We start from the raw sequence: 21,842 nt of genomic DNA on the forward strand, positions 1-21,842 counted from the left end.
AGGAAGAATTAAGAGAGATAATATAAAGAATACTGTTCTGAAAGGGTTGTAAGAGTATATGGATCTGGGGTATGTATGCACAAAGTGAAAAATAAATTGAGAATGTATTTCAATACACAAACCTGTGCTTTATTAACAGAAGCATACAATATGAAAGCCAGAAAGTTAAATTGAACCTTAGTAAAACTGAGCCAGCCACAGATGGAATATTATGATCAATACTGTTTGCCACATTTCAGAAAAGGATGTTAAGCGAATAGAGAGAGTCCAGAAAAAAAACATGAAGATGGTTTCTGATATGAAGGACTACAGAAGCAAGGATAGATAAAAGAGATTTGATAGGAAATAAAATGATGAGGAGTCTGAGCATATTCCTGCATATGCCCCCTTCAGGAAAACTGCTCCTACCATCACAAAGACCATCACAACTTGGCCTGATGGTGCCTCTCAGCAGCTGCAGGACTGCTTCGACAGGACCAACTGGGATGTGTTTGAACACCAGGACCTGGAGGTGTTCACAGACAGTGTACTATGTTACATTAAAATCTGCATGGACACTGTCACAGTGGACAAACGCATCCGGGTCTACCCCAACCAGAAGCCCTGGATGACCCGGGAGGTCCAGCGGCTGTTAAAAGAGAGGAACACCGCTTTTAGGTCTGGCGATAGGGCTTTATACAGCACGGCCCGAGCTAACCTGAAGAGAGGCATCAGAGAGGCCAAATCAGACTACAGGAGGAGGATAGAGGACTACCTGGACAGTAATAACAGCAGGCAGGTGTGGCAGGGGATCCAGTATCTCACCAACTACAAGACCAACCTTGGAGCTGCTGAAGGTGACGCCTCGTTGGCAGAGGAGCTGAACTTCTTCTTTGCTCGCTTTGAAGTGGAGCCACCAGAGACAGCCACATCACACCACATGGTCCACAGCAGCTAAACCCTCAAAATAGAGGAGCATGAGGTGAGGCGCACGCTGCGGGCCATCAATCCGAGGAAGGCTGCTGGACCCGACAGCGTCTCTGGACGCGTGCTGAAGGACTGCGCAGACCAGCTGGCTGGAGTCTTTACGAGGATTTTCAACCAGTCTCTGGCCCAGTCCACTGTCCTACCCTGTCTGAAGTCCTCCACCATAGTCCCCTTGCCCAAAAAAACCCACATTTCCAGCCTCAACAACTACCGGCCAGTCGCACTCACACCAGTGGTGATGAAGTGCTTTGAAAAACTGGTCCGGGGTCAAATCACATCACTCCTGCCCCGAAGCTTTGACCCCCACCAGTTTGCGTATAGAGCGAATAGATCTACAGAGTACGCTGTAGCCACAGCTCTCCATGCTGCACTATCCCACCTGGAGCAGCGGGGGAGCTACATGCGGATGCTCTTTGTGGACTTCAGCTCTGCTTTTAACACCATCCTTCTCCACAAACTGGTGGACAAACTGGGGGACCTGGGACTTCCACACTCCACCTGCATGTGGATAAATAGCTTCCTGTCGGGTCGCAGCCAGAGAGTCAGAGTGGGCCATCACACGTCCACGGCCCTCAGCCTCAGTACCGGCTCTCCACAGGGCTGCGTGCTGAGCCCCCTGCTCTACACCATCTACACACATGACTGCACCCCCGCCCACCACAGTAACACCATTGTCAAATTCGCGGATGACACCACGGTGGTGGGGCTCGTCTCTGGGGGGGATGAGTACGCCTACAGGGATGAGGTGGAGCAGCTGACAGTGTGATGTGGAGAGAATAACCTGCTCCTCAACACCTCAAAGACCAAGGAGCTCATAATAGACTACAGGAAGAAGAAAACGGACATTACACCATTAATCATCAGAGGGGACTGTGTGGAGAGGGTGGCGGATTTCCGCTTCCTGGGAATCCACATTGAGGAGGACCTGACATGGAGCGTGAACACCTCTGCACTGCTGAAAAAGGTCCAGCAGAGACTGCACATCCTGAGAGTGCTCAGGAAGAACAACATCACCCAGAGACTGCTGCTGTCCTTTTATCGGTGCTCCATAGAGAGCATCCTAACATACTGTGTATGCGTGTGGTACACGAGCTGCACAGCGGCTAAGAGGAAAGCGCTCCAGAGGGCTATTGACAACGCCCAGAAGATTGTCGGCTGCCCTCTCCTCACCTTGGAGGACCTACACAGTTCCCACTGTCTCAAGAAATCCCAGAACATTATAAAGGACATTTCCCACCCCGGACACTCCCTGTTTGAACTGTTGCCGTCAGGCAGACGGTACAGATCTACAAGGACAAGGACAAACAGACTCAAAAACAGTTTTTATCCCACAGCAATAACTACACTTAATGTAGCCACCAAATGAGCGCAGGTGCGCTACATACCAAAGGGATTGTGAAATCGACAGAAGAATGTATGGTTGTGTGTTTATGCTTGTTTTTTTTCGTGTTATTTATTTTAGTTGTTTATTTTAGATATTTCTCTTTTACGTATCGTTAGCTTTTAGATAATGTGTGAATGGTGCACTGACTGGTTGGCATTTTTAATTTTGTTGTACATGTTTACATGTTATAATGACAATAAAGAACCTATATACTAGCAGAGTGGATTTTAGGAGGCTATTCCCATTGATGTGGGGTCCATGTTTAGAGATTCTATACATAAAATAAAGAGGAAGATAATTACAGGTGTAATGAAGAAAAAACATGTTATGTAGTATGTGGAATACACTATGTGGTGGAGATAGGTTTTAATCTGGTCTATTGGTGGAGCATGGCCACCAGTGGGCGCAACCAGAGAGTTGCCCATGCAAAGACCTGGCAAGGTCAGGGTGGGCTGAATGGTTTCTAACATATCATAAGTTATACAATTGTTACGTTTTCTTAGTTCTGTTGCTGAGTTGAAATTAATGGTATTTAAAAACTGATTTTTTCCACCTGAATTTTGTTCATAAGCAACCTTTTGTGACATTAGTCACACCAAAACGTTACAAACTGTACTCGAATTAATATATTGTGAGACACTTCCACGCAAGTATTAGTGACATGAATTGTACATACTGAGCCCTTGAACTGTGTCAAAGTCTTCAGAACTGTCAGTCGCTGAAATTCTACCCAAATCCAAAGTTATGGTTTTCTTGGGATAAAATTGCCTCTGGTTCCTGACCTTTGACGGAATTGTCAGTGCTGGCACAGTGATGAAGTGTCCATTGCCTAGTGACAGACCCAGGGATGCTTGCTGAATATTTTTTACCAGGAGATGTAAACAAATGTTTCATGCGAATCTGTGATATAATTCTGAAAAAGGTTTTACTTTTCGATGACCTGTCGGTGCACTCAATTACAATCGCCTTGTTTTTCGGTCCAAGTACAAATTTGTAGCATTTTCCTGTTAGCACAAATAGCTGGATATCTGTGTGAAATGAAGGGGTGGGCGGCGTGCTTGCAGAGTTGAGATGTCCTCATCGTCCAGGTGACAGAGAAAGGCCACAGCACCTCATATTTCGCTTGGGCAGCTTACACTCCAGCGGTCTGAATATCCACTTCTCTAGCATACCCTTGCTTTCCCCCTCTTTCTCCATCCCTCCCCCACTCCAGTTCTCCGACCAGTCTGACTGTCCCCTTGGTTAAGTTTTATCTTTGTATGCTTCGTAGTCAACTTCTCCTTGCTAACAGTGATCTATTCTGCATTTTCCTTGAACTACATCCCCTTTGATGTCTCGTTCTCACTCCTTACCCTCCCTTATCTCTGTGTCTCCCTCTCCCCGGTCTCGACCCGAAACATCACCTATTCCTTCTCTCCAGAGATGCTGCCTGTCCCGCTGAGTTACTCCAGCATTTTGTGTCTTATCTTCAAGGTAAACCAGCATCTGCAGTTCCTCCCTACACAGAGGTCACGGTTTGTTGCGGCAGTGGGCGTCAGGGAAAGGAAACGGATATTTTCACCTTGGGACCGTGCCCTGGGCTGAAGTGGTTGATGTTTACTGACCAGTGTGTGTGTGTGGCCGGCTACCCTCAAGCCATGAGATTGCGACAGCCTCTATTTTGCCTGCTGCTGTGCTGTGTCGGTGGGCGGGGGGAATGGAGAAAGCTGCCAGACAGGAAGCCCGCACAAACGCACTGCTCCCAAACAAACGGCGTTTTAAAAGAGACCCTGCCTGCCAACGGGGGCAGCTGGACATCGCACGGCTCGCAGCAGACAAAGAGCTCACTCTTTAGGTCTGAACAACATGCCTTTGAAACACAACAGTGCTTAGCGGCTCTAGCTCTGCCAGTAGCAGAGATCCGTCAGCGCAAAGTCAAGGCACAAAAGATAACACGTGCCGGCTTTTTCTGATGATTGCAAGGGAAAGTTTGCACGACGTGGCAAAGAAAGTTATTTTCCTTGAAGTTCAGGTGTAATCTGTTTAAAACAAAAAAAAAGTAGTAGATCTAGAGTTGAAAGATGTTAACGTCAGATTGAGGAAAGCAGAAGGGAAGAGATTGTCAACAGCTTGGGCAGGTGGGCAGCCGTCCGAGGCGAGGTTGGAGCAGGGGGTTCCTCCGAGGCAACCATGTGGATCAGCAGTAAGCTGAAACTGTCCCAGGTGAGTGAGTGTTGGAACCGGGGATGGGCACCTTTGTGCCCGGCTACCGCGGGGAACGCACAAGTTTAGCCGCATAGAGCGTTAAAAAAAATAGCCGCAAAGTCTCAGACAATTCATATTTGTCTTCAATTGCACATCTATTAAAGCCTGCCCTGTTTGCAGATCCTCTCGCTGTTAACGTTGGTAGCCGGGGTAAATGTTTGCCATGGATATGGGTTGCGCCGCTTGCAGAGATCAGGAGACACGAACAATCGTGAAGGTACTTTTAACTCTTGTTTATTCCCATTCGCATGGGTTCGAGTTGTTTAAGCGAGAAAATGCCAGTAGTACATAAGTCATCACCGTGACCAGCTATGAAAACCTGTTTTGTGGTCTACTACTCGTTGACTTGCATTTCCAATCATTTGACATGACACAAATGTTAACTGCGCTTTTAAATCTTGCATTCTATATATATACACACATATATATATATGATGAATGAGCAGTATTCTGATAACGTCTGTTTATTTCAGCAGTGGCGAGTAGTGAGTGTCCTGATGATCGCAGCCAGTGTAACCCACGCACAGGTTGACAGCACGATTCGGAAACTTACAGGGATACCTTTACTCTTGTGAACGCAGCAACTGGTTTTAGCGCTGCGTGCCGCAAAGTCGTCTAGTGCGGTTAATTATTGTCCAGTTCAACACAGTAACAATGATAGTGATGATTATATTGCAGAACCGGCTGTTCTAATCGGTGGAAAACGCTTCAATAAACGGACCAAGAAGCACCACAATCTATTAGGGTGTTTACGAAGCTTTGAAATATATAAACGAATTAGAGGTTTAACGTTTTTTTTACCTTTTCTTCAGTAGAGATTGTAATCATTCAAATGACATGAGAGCATCTTAAATTGCGTTTCCCATGTTTAACAAATGCGAGTTTAATCGGATTATATAATGCGCTTGTCTCGTCGTCGCTCAGAGTGCAGAATGATGCCTGTTTACAACGAGGGATCAACCTGCTCGTCTCACTAAGAAGCCTGGGACGTTAAAGTTACATTCGTTCTCTACGTTATTTTTCCGTTTCTCGCAGTGGAGTAACGTCACAAATTGAGTATATCAGAATGAAACTAAAAGAGATTGAAATGTTCATTCCAAACCTTACCAATGATTGTAAATAAGATTGTGAGAGGGAAGCCAGTGAAAGGGTCTCGACCCGGAATGTCACCTCTTCCTTCTCTCCAGAGATGCTGCGTGACCCGCTGAGTTACTCCAGCTTTTTGTGTCTATCTTCGGTTTAAACCAGCATTTCACTTCCTTCCTTCACAAAGGGCATTTGGAGCTATAGCCTGATTTAACATGTTTTAGATTTAACATTGGGAGCTATTCTTTCAACTAGAAAATATAGATTTTAGTTGTTCAGAAAATTCATTTAGTGAACCTCCACCTGGTGATGAATTATCAAATTGTAATAGTAATAAATTAAAGTCAAAAGTAAGGTTTTTTTGTTATTACAATTTCCAGAAATCCTCAGTATTATGCATCTTATATTTCTAATGGGACAATCATTCCTGTGGAGGAAGGAACTGCAGATGCTGGTTTAAACCGAAGATAGACACAAAATGCTTGAGTAGCTCAGCGGGACAGGCAGCATCTCTGGAGATAAGGAATGGGTGATGTTTCGGGTCGAGTCTGAAGAAGGGTCTTGACCCGAAACATCACCCATTCCTTCTTTCCAGAGATGCTGCCTGTCCCGCTGAGTTACTCCAGCATTTTGTGTCTTATCTCCGGAACAATAATTGCTTTTGTTTTAGACAATAGACAATGTCAACAGTTTGGGCAGGTGAGCAGTCGTCTGAGGTTTTACTTCAATTTGTAACTGTCAAATCTGACAGCATCAGCTTTTGAAAATGTCCACAGTGTAATTGTATTATTTATATCACAACTTATACCATGTGAGATTTTACCACTGCAATTTTGAACTGAAATTGCTTATTCTTATCTAAAATTTGGTATATTTTGTGGAATATTTGCATATTAAAATTATACTTTAGAATTGATTGTTAAACTGTTAATAATCTGATTAAAAAATCCAGTGATTATTCAAATAGATGTAGCTAACTAGAAAGGAAATTGCAGTTGAAACAATTTGAACGTTGAAAGAGATCACATTTTCAGATGGGAAACAACTCTATAGGAGCTAACCGGAATTAACATTTTATTTGCATTAAAATGGGATAGCATTTAATATATTTAAGCATTTAATATATTTAATATATTTAAGCATTTATTTAAGCATTTATTTAAGCATTAATATATTTAATATATTTAAGCATTTAATATATTTTTGAGAATGTGAGTTTTAAAATTCAAAAATGTTAAAATTCAATATAAATGCTATATTAACGATATATTTGTGAAGAATAATATACAGACAGCTTAATCCAGGAGTGACAACCACCAAGTAATTACTTTAACCTACATAGGCGTTTTTATGACAAGTAGATTTACATTGTGTCTACTCTCGGGGATTGCATTACTGTTGTTAATCATTCATTAGAGCATCGACTTCTTAAATCTTCCTGGACCTTGATATCTGACATAGAAACATGGAACCAGGTTCCTCTGTTAATTTGGAGGCATGACAGTTTAAAAAAAAGCCTTTTTGTTATTTTAAGAGAGCAATGCCATTTCACCACCAGATGTAAAGTAACTGGTCAACTTTTGCAGTTTATGTTGTTATGTGGGACTCCTGGTGAGATAATTCTTAGTTAATTAGTAATCTCACAAAAACAAATGTTCTTAATTGCTATCCAAATTGAACTAAATTAAGATTAAATAGCGTCCTATAATATATTTTGGACATATATACTAGAATAACTCAAAAAAATAGTGAAGCTCAAAAGCCCCCATATCAAAAGCACTAGTGCCGTTTTACATCACAGTTGTCTTGCAGTGTCAACCACATCACTGATTCAAAGGACACACAATTGTAGGGATCTGCATAGTTTTCACATTCTACTTATGTTCTATAGATACTTCAACTTTTCATCAATATTACATTTTGAATAGTTGTTGAGCATTTGTGGCTGAATAGATTAAAGTTTTCCTTCGCAGACCATATGTTTTGCCTTTTCACTCTGTGGTCTTCTGAGATTAACCGTGTCTTGAGAGAACAAACTGGAAGCAACTATGCATGTTTTCTGCAAGAATTTGTTTTGTTTCTGTGGAGGGTGAGTGGGTGAAACCTGTTGGTACCAAAAGGATGGAATCTTAAAAATAGTTATCTTAACGTTTCAAGCACATTGGACGCAGTTTGAATGAGCCCACACCTTCACCAAATGTTTTTGGTGTTTGCACACTTTTGTTTTAATCTAAATCATTTTTTTGTTTGATCTTATCCTACAATTCATGTAATTTACTTTCTTAACTTGTGTAAAATGAGTTGGTGCATCCAAAAAAGCTCACAGTCTTGATTTGCCACACATTAGTCACTTCTAAATTTCAAGTGGAGGGTTTGTAGCATAATTAGTGCAGCTTTAGCTATTTCAATCATAATTCTCATCTCTCTTAATTAAATGACGATGCATGTATTGGAGCAGGTAGATCACATTTCTGAACACATTTTGTGGTTGTCTACATGCAATATTATTTTATAGGGAAATAAATTCAAACGATTTTCTGGATTATTTGGCTAACTAAAGAGTGCTATCCCTAACTGATGTTTATGTTTTGTTTCACACAGTTCTTTCAGATGCAGCCCGAGCTACTGCTGCAGGGTCATGCAGCAGCAGATGTTTTGAACTGCAAGAGGCAACCCCACCCAACTGTCGCTGTGACAATTTGTGCAAAAGTTATAACAGCTGCTGTTTAGATTTTGATCAACTTTGTTTGAAGACAGGTACTAATTCAGAGATGAACATGCTTTTAGTTGTATGTTCAAACAATTTTATATTCGAGGGCTTGTTACCCTCTCACTAGTTTCCCCTCGGCATCCTTGTGTCATGGTTCACGTGGTTGAGAAGGAACTTTCAGGTTGGAATTGGCTTTTCCTGTCTCTTGCTTCAACCTAGCACTTCATCATTGCAGTCTCTCTGCAGTGATTCTTGTAAGCGCCTGCTATACTGCATGACAATGTAACTAAGACGGGCATGCTGTACACTGTGTGGCATAGTAATGCAATATTTCTCCTCAACTAATTGTGCACTTTTCACCTTCTTCAAAATCAAAACATTGGAATGCAAGTTGAAATGAGATCCCATCTAAATATATGGTTCTGATACCCGAATAAAATAGTCCGATGTATTTTTGTTATCCCCATTTTCTGTAAGTCTATTTTCTCCCCTCTTTAGGTCACTCTTTTCCATCTCGTCTCAACCCTCGATCCAGAGGGCAGGCAGGTGAGTTAGCTGGATTCAAAATATTTAATCTTGATATAGTGTGAGCATGTTGTGATGTATTATATTGAAAATCTATTTTTGAATAAACGCTTGTATAATAATGGGCCCATTTAAGTGGCCAGTGTTTTAGCAATAATATTATGGTCCTCCAATAAGGTAATAGTCAATAAGATCCAAATGCAACCATGCCTATTTATACTTGCCTGCCATCTTCAGGTGAGTTTAACAAATACTCACACACAACCCATGTTCAGCTACCTATGGAAATCACTTTCCTCTCAGAGAGGTGTTAGCTTGGACCAAATCCTGACTTTCTGTCATCAGCTAATGCACACGTTTCAATTAGTGAAGCAGTGGGTCACTTGTCTTCCAATAAGCAAGTGATAAGCCTCTTAAGCTTGTCTTCCAGTAGATTCAGTCTTGCAAATTGTTGGTTCTTGAAGGACAATTTTATGCCTCTGATCATGACATCGGAAAATCTACAGCCAGAGCCTTGTATCCAGACAAGTTGGTAAATGTTGTATGGAAAGAAAAAAAAAATATTTGCAACCATTTATCAACGTAATTGTCAGTTGGCAACAGTTCTCAAAGCATGCTGTTCATAGGTTGGTGCTTTAACAAATTGGTAAGTCATGAGTCCAGACAAAGGTTGGCTAAGCTGAAAAAGTATGGTGTTGCCTATATGATGCTTTTTCACAGAGTACAATCAATGTGTGATGCTCTATAATGCTGCTACATGCATCCCAGTTGCTACTGCATTCGACAAAGTTACACAGCTCTGACCAGTTTTATCTGTTCATGTCCAGAAGCTTTGGAGAAAGTTGGCTGTTTGCTTTATTTCATGAGGATGCATATGTGCTTAGTTAGACAGTGTGGAAATGGGCCCTTTGGCCCAACTTACCCAGGTCTACCAACATGTCCCATCCACACTACACCTTACCAATGTCTTATACAATTGTAACATTCTTTACTCAATACTCCGAGTATGGGGTGATTTATTTCATATACTAGGTGTAAGTTTCCTCTAATTGTGGAAAGATTAGCAGTTGTTTACTTTGGAAGGGAAGACGTTGAGACATATAACAGTTTGAGGCATATTGAGCAGACAGAAGATCCAGACTAGTGGGTTAAAGTAATTGGTGAAACATTGAGAGGGAAGTTGAAGTGATTTTCGCCCAAAGGATAGAGGGGACAGAAAGTATCTGGGTGTGTGCTTGAAATGCTGAAATCTAAGTACTGTACTGTCAGTTGTGAAGTGGGGTTGAAATGGGCAGCTCAGTCATGGTCGTACATGACAAGATAGAAACAAATCTCCCTGTAATGATTCCCCAATTGGATGTGTAGGAAGGAACTGCAGATGCTGGTTTAAACCGAAGATAGACACAAAATGCTGGAATAACTCAGCGGGACAGGCAGCATCTCTGGAGAGAAGGAATGGGTGATGTTTCGAGTCAGACTGACGAAGGGTCTCGACCCGAAACGTCACCCATTCTTTGTCTCCAGAGATCCTGCCTGTCGCGCTGAGGTACTCCAGCATTTTGTGTCTATCCCCAATGGGATGTAATGGTATGAAATGAACTGATGTGGAATGCAAATCCCTCTGCTGGGATAAAATGGTGGACCTGGTCCAGGGAAACTGAGTTCCCAATCACGTGCGCTTGTTGTATAAATGAACCACCTTCTTATCTCCGTGAGATAAAAATCCAAGGCCAGCAAAGAACAAGGACTTTTCTGTATTCACACTGTCAATTTAAAAAACATTTTTTTTTGTGCCATTGTTTGAAAATTGGGTAGCTTGTTGTTCTCACTTCCCCATTATGAACACTTAAATCCTTCTTGATAAGATTACCCTTCTTGGCCAGCAACTGAAAAACTTCAATATAAGCTGGTCCATTTGGTAGAATTCCAGCCTTTGAGTTAGCAGGTTGTAATTACAATTTGCAATCCAATGGCCTGTCGTTGTGTCGTAGATTTATATGGCACAGAAACAGGCCGTTTGTCTCGAGTCATTCCTACTGACCAAGGTGCTTTCCTATAAGGTCCCTTTAGCCTGCATATTTGGCCCATGTCTCTTTAAATCTTTCCTACTTATGAACCTGTACAGATGTCTTGTAAACATTGTAATTCTTCCAAACCTTTTTATTTCCTCTGCCAGCTAATCCTATATACTGTACTGCCTTTTGTGTAAAAAAACATGCTTTTCAGGTCCCATTTTTAAGTATTTCTTCTCTAACCTTAAACATATACTCTCTAGTTTCCGTCTCCTCACTCTTGGGGGAAAAAGACTGACCATGCATCTCATCGATGCCCCTCATGATTTTAAATACCTCAATCAGGTCATCCCTCAGCATCCTACACTCAGAGGGGGGAACCCCAGCCAGATTAGCCTGACTAATCTTCTGGAATTTTTTGAGGATGTAACAAGTAAAATGGATAAGGGAGAGCCAGTGGATGTGGTGTATCTGGACTTTCAGAAAGCCTTTGGTAAGGTCCCACACAGGAGATTAGTGGGCAAAATTAGAGCACATGGTATTGGGGGTAGGGTAATGACATGGATAGAAAATTGGTTGGCAGACAGGAAACAATGAGTAGGAATTAACGGGTCCCTTTCAGAATGGCAGGCAGTGACTAGTGGGGTATCGCAAGGCTCGTTGCTTGGACCCCAGTCATTTACAATATATATTAATGATTTAGATGAAGGAATTAAAAGTAACATGAGCAAATTTGCAGATGACACAAAGCTGGGTGGCAGTGTGAACAGTGAAAAGGATGCTATGAGGATGCAGGGTGACTTGGATAGGTTGGGTGAGTGGGCAGATGCATGGCAGATGCAGTTTAATGTAGATAAATGTGAGGTTATCCATTTTGGTGGCAAGAACACAAAGGCAGATTATTATCTGAATGGTGTCAGATGAGGAAAAGGGGAAGTGCAACGAGACTGGGTGTCTTTGTACACCAGTCACTGAAAGTAAGCATGCAGGTACAGCAGGCAGTGAAGAAAGTGAATGGCATGTTGGCCTTCATAATGAGAGGATTTGAGTATTGGAGCAAAGAGATCCTTCTGCAGTTGTACAGGGCCATGGTGAGATCACACCTGGAGTAATGTGTGCAGTTTTGGTCTCCTAATCTGAGGAAGGACATTCTTGCTATTGAGGGAGTGCAACGTAGGTTCACCAGGTTAATTCCCGGGATGGCGGGACTGTCATATGATAACAGAATGGACGACTGGGTTTGTACTCACTGGAATTTAGAAGGATGAGAGGGTATCTTATAGAAACATATAAGATTCTTAGGGGATTGGACAAGCTAGGAGCAGGAAACGTTCTCGATGTTGGATGAGTCCAGAACCAGGGACCACATTTTAAGAATAAGGGGTAGGCCATTTAGAACTGAGATGAGGAAAAAGGTTTTCACCCAGAGAGTTGTGAATTTGTGGAATGCCCTGCTGCCTCAGAAGGCAGTGGAGACCGATTCACTGGATGCATTCAAAAGAGAGCTCTTAGGACTAGAGGAAGCAAGGGATATGGGGAGAAGGCAGGAATGGGGTAATGATTGTGGTTGATCGGCCATGATCACATTGAATGGCGGTGCTGGCTTAAAGGGCCAGATAGCCTACTCCTGCACCTATTTTCTATGTTTCTATCTATGTTCCTATCCGGTCTCTCCTCAGCTGTATGTCCTCCTGTCCTGGCAACATGCTTGTGAATCTTTTCTGCACTCTCTCAAATTTAATTTCAGCCCTCCTCTGTCATGATGATGAGTACTACACGCAATATTCCATATGCAGTCTCAACAATGTTTTATACACATGTAAGATGATATCCCAACTCCAGCACACAATGCCAAGTCCAATGAAGGCAAGCATACCATAATCCATCTTCACCATTGCTGCTGCACCCGCTGAGATTCTCCAGCATATTTGTCTACCTTCGATTTACCAGCATCTGCAGTTCCTTCTTAAACACTTCACCATTGATCTACCTTGATCTGCCACTTTCTATCTACATGTACCCCTACTCTCTGCTCCTTGATGTCATCTTCTCGTGTCCCCTTTTTGATCCTCTTAAGGAATGCTCCTACATCCTTTATGCTCCTCAAGGGGTTCACTTGATGCCAGCTGCTATACCATTCCATATGCCTCTTTTTTCTGACTTGAGCCTCAGCATCCGTCAACAGCCAAGGTTTCCTAATCCTGCCAACCTTACCCCTCACTCTGATAGGGATGTACTGGCCATGAACTCTCCCAATCTCACTTTTAAAAGCCTCCCATTTGGCAGACATCTCTTTATCCGCCAAAGGCCTTCCCCATTCAACCTTTGCAAGTTTTAGTCTAATGCCATCAGAATTAGCCTTGTCCCAATTTAGGACTTAAATTAGCGGTCCAGTCATATCTTTTACCATAACTATTAATGCTGATAGAATTATGGTCACTTTTTCCAAAGTGCTCCCCACTTAAGTCACTTGCCCAAATTCATTTCCCAAGAGGGAGTCAATAGACAATATGTGCAGGAGTAGGCCATTCGGCCCTTCGAGCCAGCATCGCCATTCACTGTGATCATGGCTGACCATCCCCAATCAGTACCCTGTTCCTGCCTTCTCCCCATATCCATTGACTCTGCTATCTTTAAGAGCTCTATTTAACTCTCTCTTGAAAGCATCCAGAGAATAGGCCTCCATTGCCTTCTGAGGCAGAGAATTCCACAGATTCCCTTCTCCATTAGGGCCATCTGCATATAGATTGAGAAGACTTTCCTGGTCATACTTAACAAATCGTGCAAGGGCTTAGATGGGGCACAGAGGCGTTCCTAGCGCCCCAAAAAACAAGGCTAACATTCCAATGCAAATGGACAATGTGTGATTTCATCAGACGAGTTTGCCTTTCAGAGGTGTTTGTTTGATGGAAGAGGTCCCATCAGACAACTTAATTGCCATCAGTAAAACAGCTGTTAATTCATCGGGTCAGGAAGCATCTCTGGAGAAAAGGAATGGGTGACGTTTTGGGTCGAGACCCTTCATCAGACTTTTCTCCAGAGATGCTGCCTGACCCTCTGAGTTCCTCCAGCATGTAGTGTATCTTTAGTGTAAAACAACATCTGCAGTTCCTTCTTGCACAGCTGTTAATTCATTGCAGCTTGTGGGTGTTGTGTATAATTTGATTGTTGAGTTTCCGAAATCATAGCGATCACTACACATCCTGAAAGTGTATATTTACCTTTGGTGCTTAAGAATAACAACAATATACATCAAAGATTGCAATTACTTATCAACTTTCTTTAATCTGGTGTTCTAAAGTTTGGATCTATCGATTGCAATAGAATCAAATTTTAAAAGTAGGATGCAACAATGCAGCTTGTGTCTTATTTTGTATTTAACAATGCTGACTAAGGGTGGCTATCTTGGCACCAATGTGCGACTAGACATCTTATAAAACTTGTGTTGTGCGTAACAGGTGGAAATGCAGTAATAATGATTATCAAAATGAATTCTGTGTTGATTTGTGCAATATATTAATCAAAAATATGAAAAAAACTATTCAAAGATGGGAGAAGTGATGATTGTAATTAGGAACATCTCTGAATATTTGTGTGGCTGGTGAATATTTTAATGATGCAGCGATTGCCACGTGTTTCAGGTCGTGGATGGGAGTGTAGCAAAGAACGGTGCGGGGAAGCCCGGAATGAAGATTTTGTTTGCCAGTGTTCGGAAGATTGCATGAGCAGGGGAGATTGCTGCACTAACTATAAAGTCACTTGCAAAGGTAATCTCAAGATTTTTACTATCCTCGCAAGAAGCTAAATGTGGTATGAGCCCTGTTTTTTGTGAGCATAGATTGTCAAGGTCAGTGCCTCCCGATTTCCTGTTCCAAATTTTAATGGAGGGAAAGAAAGGTCTTGACCCGAATCATCACCCGTTCCTTCTCTCCAGAGATGCTGCCTGTCCGGCTGAGTTACTCCAACATTTTGTGTCTATCTTCGAAAATAAAAGCTCTCTAATTCATTTCTGAGTTTCAGTAAATTCTACCTGCCAATTGCTTTCTTTTGGCAGTTGAGAAAGTCAAGAAGATTGAACCGTGGGTTGCCAACTGATAAAGTCCACTATTTTAATGCAAGCATTTCCTCCTGTGTTCATTCATTATTGCACTTGTAGGGTTATTTAGTTTTTGAATGTGTGCAATAGGGAAACTACTGCCGATAGATGATTTTATTCATGAGAACAGAATCCTTTGGAAGTAAATGGATTCCTTTGAATATGAACGAGAATCTTCAATAACTGGGTTTGATAATTCTTATAAAACTAAGTGGTAGTGGCCAGAATGTTATTGGCCTACTATAGAAAGGAAGTTCTTTCAGAGCATTTGGGTGTGCCTGGTATTTGCTTTGACTATGATTGCTCCTTTGCAGTTTTTTTCCCAACAGAATAAAAATGTTTCAAAATGCACATTTTGTTTTTAATATTTTAAAAATCAATAGCATTTAAAATGCTCTGACCAAATTCAGGAAAGTTCTTACATAAGCACATATTTGCAGATTATATACCATTGTTTTGTGTCTGGGAAAGTAATTAGCAGATCTGATTAATACGTAGACATTTCATCTCTGGAACTAGTCAAAACCAATCATTAATTTACTTTTTAAAACATGAGTTTCTGTTGTGTATATGAATGCTATAATCCAATATTTTGTCAGTCATATGATGAACTTTCCCACCAGGTGAGATTCGCTGGGTCAATGAAGATTGTGAAGATTTGAGAACAATGGATTGTCCAGCAGGGTATGTATAATCCAACATGCAAAACTAGACAGTGATCAAGTTAATTAGTTGGGGAAATCTACATTTGATTAGCATGATTGAGCTGCCATTTGATTACTGCAGAGTTAAGCCTCTGTCCCACTTACGTGTCCTTGGCACGCTAATTACGCGACCTCATCGTCGTGTTGAGCCGCGACGTTCCCGCGAAGGTCGCTCGCGTCATCATGCACTCGCACAGACGTCTGGAGCGCGTGACGTCATTTGAAGATGGACACAAAATGCAGGAGTAACTCAGCGGGACCGGCAGCATCTCTGGAGAGAAGGAATGGATGATGTTTCCGGTCGAGACTCTTCTTCAGTCTGAAAGAAGGGTCTTGACCCGAAACGTCATTTATTCCTTCTCTCCAGAGATGCTGCCGGTCCCGCTGAGTTACTCCAGCATTTTGTGTTATCTTCAATTTTCTTGGCCCCGCTCTGGGAGTAGAAATGGGGGCGGATCCGGACCGCAACGGCCGTGAGCCCCAGGCCGAGTTCGGCGATCGTTTGCCTGCTTCTGCTGCTGTTGGAGGTGAGACGTTGCGTCGTACTAGGGTCTTCGGCCTGTCCCACTTTGGCCATCAGTTACGCGACAGGCCGTTGGCGCGCGAAGATTTTGTTCGCTGCAAAAATTTCGGAGCCCGGCGCGATGTCGCGCACAACTACATACCCCTCCATGCTTCTCAGTGGGACCTGCCCCGCGCGGCCATACTATGCCCGTGCGCCTCAACGCGATGACGAGGTCGCGTAATTTGCGTGCCAAGGACACGTAAATGGGACAGGCCCTTTAATCACATGTACTTTACTTTAATCACCTTCCCTTTGAAGTTAGAATTGGTGAACACAAGACTTGTTAATATGTACAGTACGCATCGTCTTGCATTTTACCAATAATATATTGGAACTTCACTTTTGGATGCACGTTTTTTAAAGTGCTTCTTTTTTTGCTGTTCAGACTTAGTCATAGACATTGAGTGATACAGTGTGGAAACGGGCCCTTCAGCCAAACTTGCCCACACTGACCAACATGTCCTAGCTACACTAATCTGACCTGCCTGTGTTTGGTCCCTATCCCTCCAAACCTGTCCAATCCATGTACCTGTCTAACTGTGTCTTAAATGTTGGGATAGTCCCAGCCTCAACTATGTCCTCTGGCAGCTTGTTCCATACACCCACCATCCTTTGTGTGGAAAAGTTATCCCTTGGATTCTTCTTAAATCTTTTCCCCTTCACATTAAACCTATGTCTTCTGGTCCTCGATTCACCTACTCTGGGCAAGAGACTCTGTACATCTACCTGAACTATTCCTTTCATGATTTTATACACCTCTATAAGAACACCCTCATCCTCCTGTACCGCAAGGAACTGAGTCCCAGCCTACTCAACCTCTCCCTATAGCTCAGCCCCTTGAGCCCTGGCAACATCTTTGTAAATCTTCCCTGAACCCCTTCCAGCTTGACAGCATATTTCCTATAACTTGGTGACCAGAACTGAACACAATATTCCAAATGCGGCCTCACCAACGTCTTATACAACTGCAACATGACCTCCCAACTTCTATACTCAATACTCTGACTGATTAAGGCCAATGTGCCAAAAGCCTTTTTGACCCCATTCCTTATTTGGATATCAGGAAATACCAAATCTCACATGAACCAGCACCACAAGAAGGTGTTTTGAAATGGCTTTAAAATTGTGTAAATATACATTTCTGCATGAATATGCATTTTACATTTCTGAGTAGACAGATGAAATGTTGCAACTAAATGGTAATTAGTGGTGATGATCACTTAAATTGCATTCAACTAAGTTTTATGTTTTGGTAACTACCTTTTGAATAGTGCAGAAGAAATGTACATTTCCTTCGTATGCCTAGACATGCATACATTTAGTTTACAAATATTTTAGCTGTATTGCCATTGATTATTTGAGACCACATCTTCGATTTAGTTTTTATTTGATATCTAACAAAGCACCAGACTTTGTCCATAGGATGACATGACACTGAAATACCGGGATTGCACTTTGCACAGCGTTTCTGACTTGCAAAGTAACGCTCGATTAATTTTTGCTTCCAGGATCCTATCCTTTTCCTAAATGGGAGAATAGATGTGATTTAGTCATTGTTAATATCCCGAAGTCTAATAGATACATTATCAGAATAGCAATTGCATTGATCCCTTCCGTTAACATTTCTGCTTTGCACATTGCAGCTTTGTTCGTCCACCATTGATCATTTTCTCTGTGGATGGCTTTCGTGCTTCATATATGAAGAAAGGAGGCAAGGTCATGCCCAACATTGAGAAACTAAGTAAGATTGTCTTTAGAAATGCTTTGATTTTATTTAGGATCAGCTAAGATTTGTGCTTACTAAAAGATGGAAAGTTTCTATAATGCCGATCAGAATAAGCTGCACCAAATTTAGATTTAGAAGTAGCGAATGAATTTGTGCTCTAAGCAGCTTGTTTGGGGGGAAGCCGTAAGTCGTGCTGTATTCTTTTAGAAGCTGGATTATGAACCTGATTTATGCTCGGTCGTAAACTGATATTTGGAAATGATTGGCAGTGGACACTGGTGAAATGATTCAGTCAGAGCCACACAGCGTGGAAAGGGACAATACTGCCCGACTCATCTGAGCCCACCAAGTTGCTTAACCCAGCTGTTCCCGATTGCCTGCACCTGGATTGTCATCCTCCAAACTTTTTCTATCCATGTACCTGTCCAAGTGTCTTTTAAATGTTGTAAACGTGCCTTCTTCTCCAACTTCCTCTGGCAGTTCTTTCCATGTACACTAGTTTAGTTTAGAGATGCAGCCCGGAAACGGGCCCTTCGGCCCACTGCATCCACACCAACTAGCGATCCCCGCACATTAACGCTATCCTACACACTGTAGGGACAATTTACATTTATACCGAGCCAATTAACCACCTACCTGGACGTCTTTGGAATGTGGGAGGAAACCGAAGATCGCGGAGAAAACGCACGTGGTCACGGGGAGAACATACAAACTCTGTCCAGACAGCACCCGTAGTCGGGATCGAACCCGGGTCTCTGGAGCTGCAAGGCAGCAACTCGACCGCTGCGCCACCCTGCCCGCCCACCCCGATGCTGCTTATATGCATGGCTATCACATAATGTTCTGAACTGCTGGGGCAAAATGGCACATTACACATGGAGCAGTATTAGTAAAGTAGCTGTTAATATTTCATATGAAAACGATGTCTTAATATGTGATTAGAGTTTTATTTCTGCAGAGGTGTTCATTTGATATCTTAGTCTCTGTAAAACTGATGGCACTGAATCTGTTACCATGGGCTAATACTTAAGAGAATGTTCACTAAGTAAGAGATAACATTTGAAAATTCTAATAATGCTTAGGGGCATTCAAATTTCCCTAAAAAAACATGAATACATTTTAGAGTTGATACAGACTGACTCTAGCACCATGAATGGCGCATTTTTAAAATTGGGATCCACTCCAAACTTGGTAAATTTGGTCTGGTTTAGTCTATAGCACTCTGTTACTCCAAACCAGCTTCAAATAATAACATATCTATGTATGGCAATCTACTCTAACATTCAAAGTACATCTTGCACTTGCCTTCCATCCCTAGATTGAAAAATAATTTGCAGTTGCAAAGATGACATAATGAGATGAGAACATTTTGAGGGATCTTGAATGAACTCTCTTTGCTAGTATTCAATTCAAAGATCTTTACTAAGCACATCCACTTGATTGCATTTTGTTTTACAAGATTAATCAGGAGCAACAAACAATCTGTTTGAGGAACTCTATGGATCAAGCGGCATTTGTGGGGTGGAAGGAACTGTTGACATTTCAGGTCAATACACAGTTTTAGGACAATTCCATTCCTTATCCAGGAGTGGGTTAACATATGATGAGTATTTGACGGCACTGGGCGTTTGCTGGAGTATAGAAGGATGAGAGGGATCTCATTGAAACGTCTTGCAGTCTTGCGTTCCTATCGTACAGTCGACAGGAACTTCTGAACATCGGTTCCTGCAGCTGCAACAACTTTTTGCGCAAACTCCGTCTCGCGCCTGAACTAGCCAGAAGAGCGGAGCAGTGGATCATAGACGGCGACGCAAACGCAAATACCGCCGTGAATGCCGAGGTGGGTTAAAGGCCAGGTTAGAGTTAACCCCACACAGGCTAGCGATTCCTAGCCTTCTTCTCGCCAACGTACGCTCACTGGCAAACAAAACGGAAGAACTCCGGCTACGGATTACCTCCCACAACTGGATCAAAGACTGCAGCATCTTGATCTTCACAGAAACATGGCTTAACATTGACGTTCCTGACAGCGCCATCGAGCTAACGGGGCGTCATTTACTCCGAGCGGACAGGACAACAGACTCCGGTAAGACCAGAGGTGGGGGTCTGTGCATTTATGTAAATAAAGCATGGTGCACGGACTCCACCATCATCGAGAGTCATTGCTCAGCTAACCTAGAGTTTCTCATGGTAAAATGCAGACCATTTTATCTGCCCAGAAAGTTTACTTCCACTGTTGTGACTGCAGCCTATATTCCTCCGGATGCTAAAGCTAAGCTTGCAATGAAAGAACTGCATACTGCCATTAGCAACACAACCCCGAGGCAGCCTTCATTGTTGCGGGTGACTTCAATCACTCCAACTTGAAGACTGTACTCCCCAAATTCCACCAACATGTCTCCTTCGCCACTAGAGAAAAAAAGATACTGGACAATGTTTACACAAACATGGCTGAAGCCAACAAAGCCGTCCCCCTTCCCCACCTTGGACAGTCTGATCAACTCTCATTGTTCCTGCTCCCAAAATACTCTCCACTCATCAGACATATTAAACCCACAGTGAGGACAGTTAAGGGCCTGTCCCACTTACGTGTCCTTGGCACGCAAATCACGCGACCTATTGGTCGCGATGAGCCGTGATGGTCCCGTGAAGGTAGCGCGCGATTTAATGCGTACGCACAGCCGTCTGGAGCGCGTGACGTCATTTGAAGATGGACACAAAGCTGGAGTAACTCAGCGGGGCCGGCAGCATCTCTGGAGAGAAGCAATGGGTGATGTTTCGTGTCGAGACTCTTCTTCAGTCTGAAAAGAAGGGTCTTGACCTGAAACGTCACCCATTGCTTCTCTCCAGAGATGCTGCCAGTCCCGCTAAGTTACTCCTGCATTTTGTGTCCATCTTCGATCGTTTGACTGCTAATGCTGCTGTTGGAGGTGAGACGTTGCGTCATGCCAGGGTCTTGGGTCTATCCCACTTTTGCCATTCATTACGCGACAGGCCATTGGCGCGTGAAGATTCATTCGCTACAAACATTTCTGAGCCCTGCGCGATGTCGCGCACGACTACATACCCCTCCGCGTTTCTCAGTGGGACCTGCCCCACGAGGCCATACGATGCCCGTGCACCTCAACGTGACCACGAGGTCGCGTAATTTGCGTGCCAAGGACACGTAAGTGGGACAGGCCCTTTAAAGTTTGGTCAGAGTGAGCGGACTCCACACTTCAGCAGCGTTTTGGAAACACTGACTGGAATGTGTTTGCAGCTCAGGCCATCCTTGACTCCCACACAGACATTGACTCTTATACCTCCTCCGTTTTGGACTTTATCAACTCCACCATTAACAGTGTCACCTCCCTGAAACGGATTACCACATTCCTGAATCAGAAGCCATGGATGAACAGTTCATCCAGGGCTAACCTGAAGAGGGGCATCAAGAAGGCCAAGCACAGCTACAAGCTCAGGATTGAGGAGCACTTCAAGAACAACTCCGACCCCCGGCGCTTGTGGCAAGGCATTCAGGCCATCACGGACTATAAACCCACCAACACCACTCCCACATCCAGCGACGCCTCCTTCCTTGAGGAGCTTAACCACTTTTATGGCCACTTTGACAGGGACAATCAAGAGATGGCCATCAAGGCTGTGCTACCTGCTGATCACCAGCCGCTCACACTCACCCCCATCGATGTGCATGCAGCACTGAGTAGGATTAATGCACGAAAGGCTGCTGGCCCTGACGGCATCCCCGGGCGTGTCCTCGCGGCCTGTGCTGCGCAGCTGACAGATGTCTGGACTGACATCTTCAACCTGTCACTTGCCCAAGCAGC

General features: G+C 43.2%; 1 protein-coding gene across 3 annotated transcripts in view; it reads left to right on the forward strand.

Annotated features, from left to right (window-relative positions):
• The first annotated feature begins 4,048 nt into the window (after positions 1 to 4,048).
• Positions 4,049 to 21,842, forward strand: part of enpp2 (ectonucleotide pyrophosphatase/phosphodiesterase 2) — a 90,000-nt gene continuing 72,206 nt past the window's right edge. Inside the window, exons 1-7 of one of the 3 annotated variants that reach the window (XM_033019195.1) lie at positions 4,049 to 4,552; positions 4,715 to 4,811; positions 8,282 to 8,437; positions 8,889 to 8,936; positions 14,569 to 14,694; positions 15,647 to 15,707; positions 17,936 to 18,033. In XM_033019195.1, the coding sequence (XP_032875086.1) occupies positions 4,520 to 4,552; positions 4,715 to 4,811; positions 8,282 to 8,437; positions 8,889 to 8,936; positions 14,569 to 14,694; positions 15,647 to 15,707; positions 17,936 to 18,033 (619 nt within the window). In that variant the 5' untranslated portion in view covers positions 4,049 to 4,519. The remainder of the gene's footprint in view (positions 4,553 to 4,714; positions 4,812 to 8,281; positions 8,438 to 8,888; positions 8,937 to 14,568; positions 14,695 to 15,646; positions 15,708 to 17,935; positions 18,034 to 21,842) is intronic. The other 2 variants (XM_033019196.1, XM_033019197.1) reach the window with 2 other exon arrangements.

This window comes from Amblyraja radiata, chromosome 4 (genome assembly GCF_010909765.2).
Source record: "Amblyraja radiata isolate CabotCenter1 chromosome 4, sAmbRad1.1.pri, whole genome shotgun sequence".
NCBI lineage: Eukaryota > Metazoa > Chordata > Chondrichthyes > Rajiformes > Rajidae > Amblyraja > Amblyraja radiata.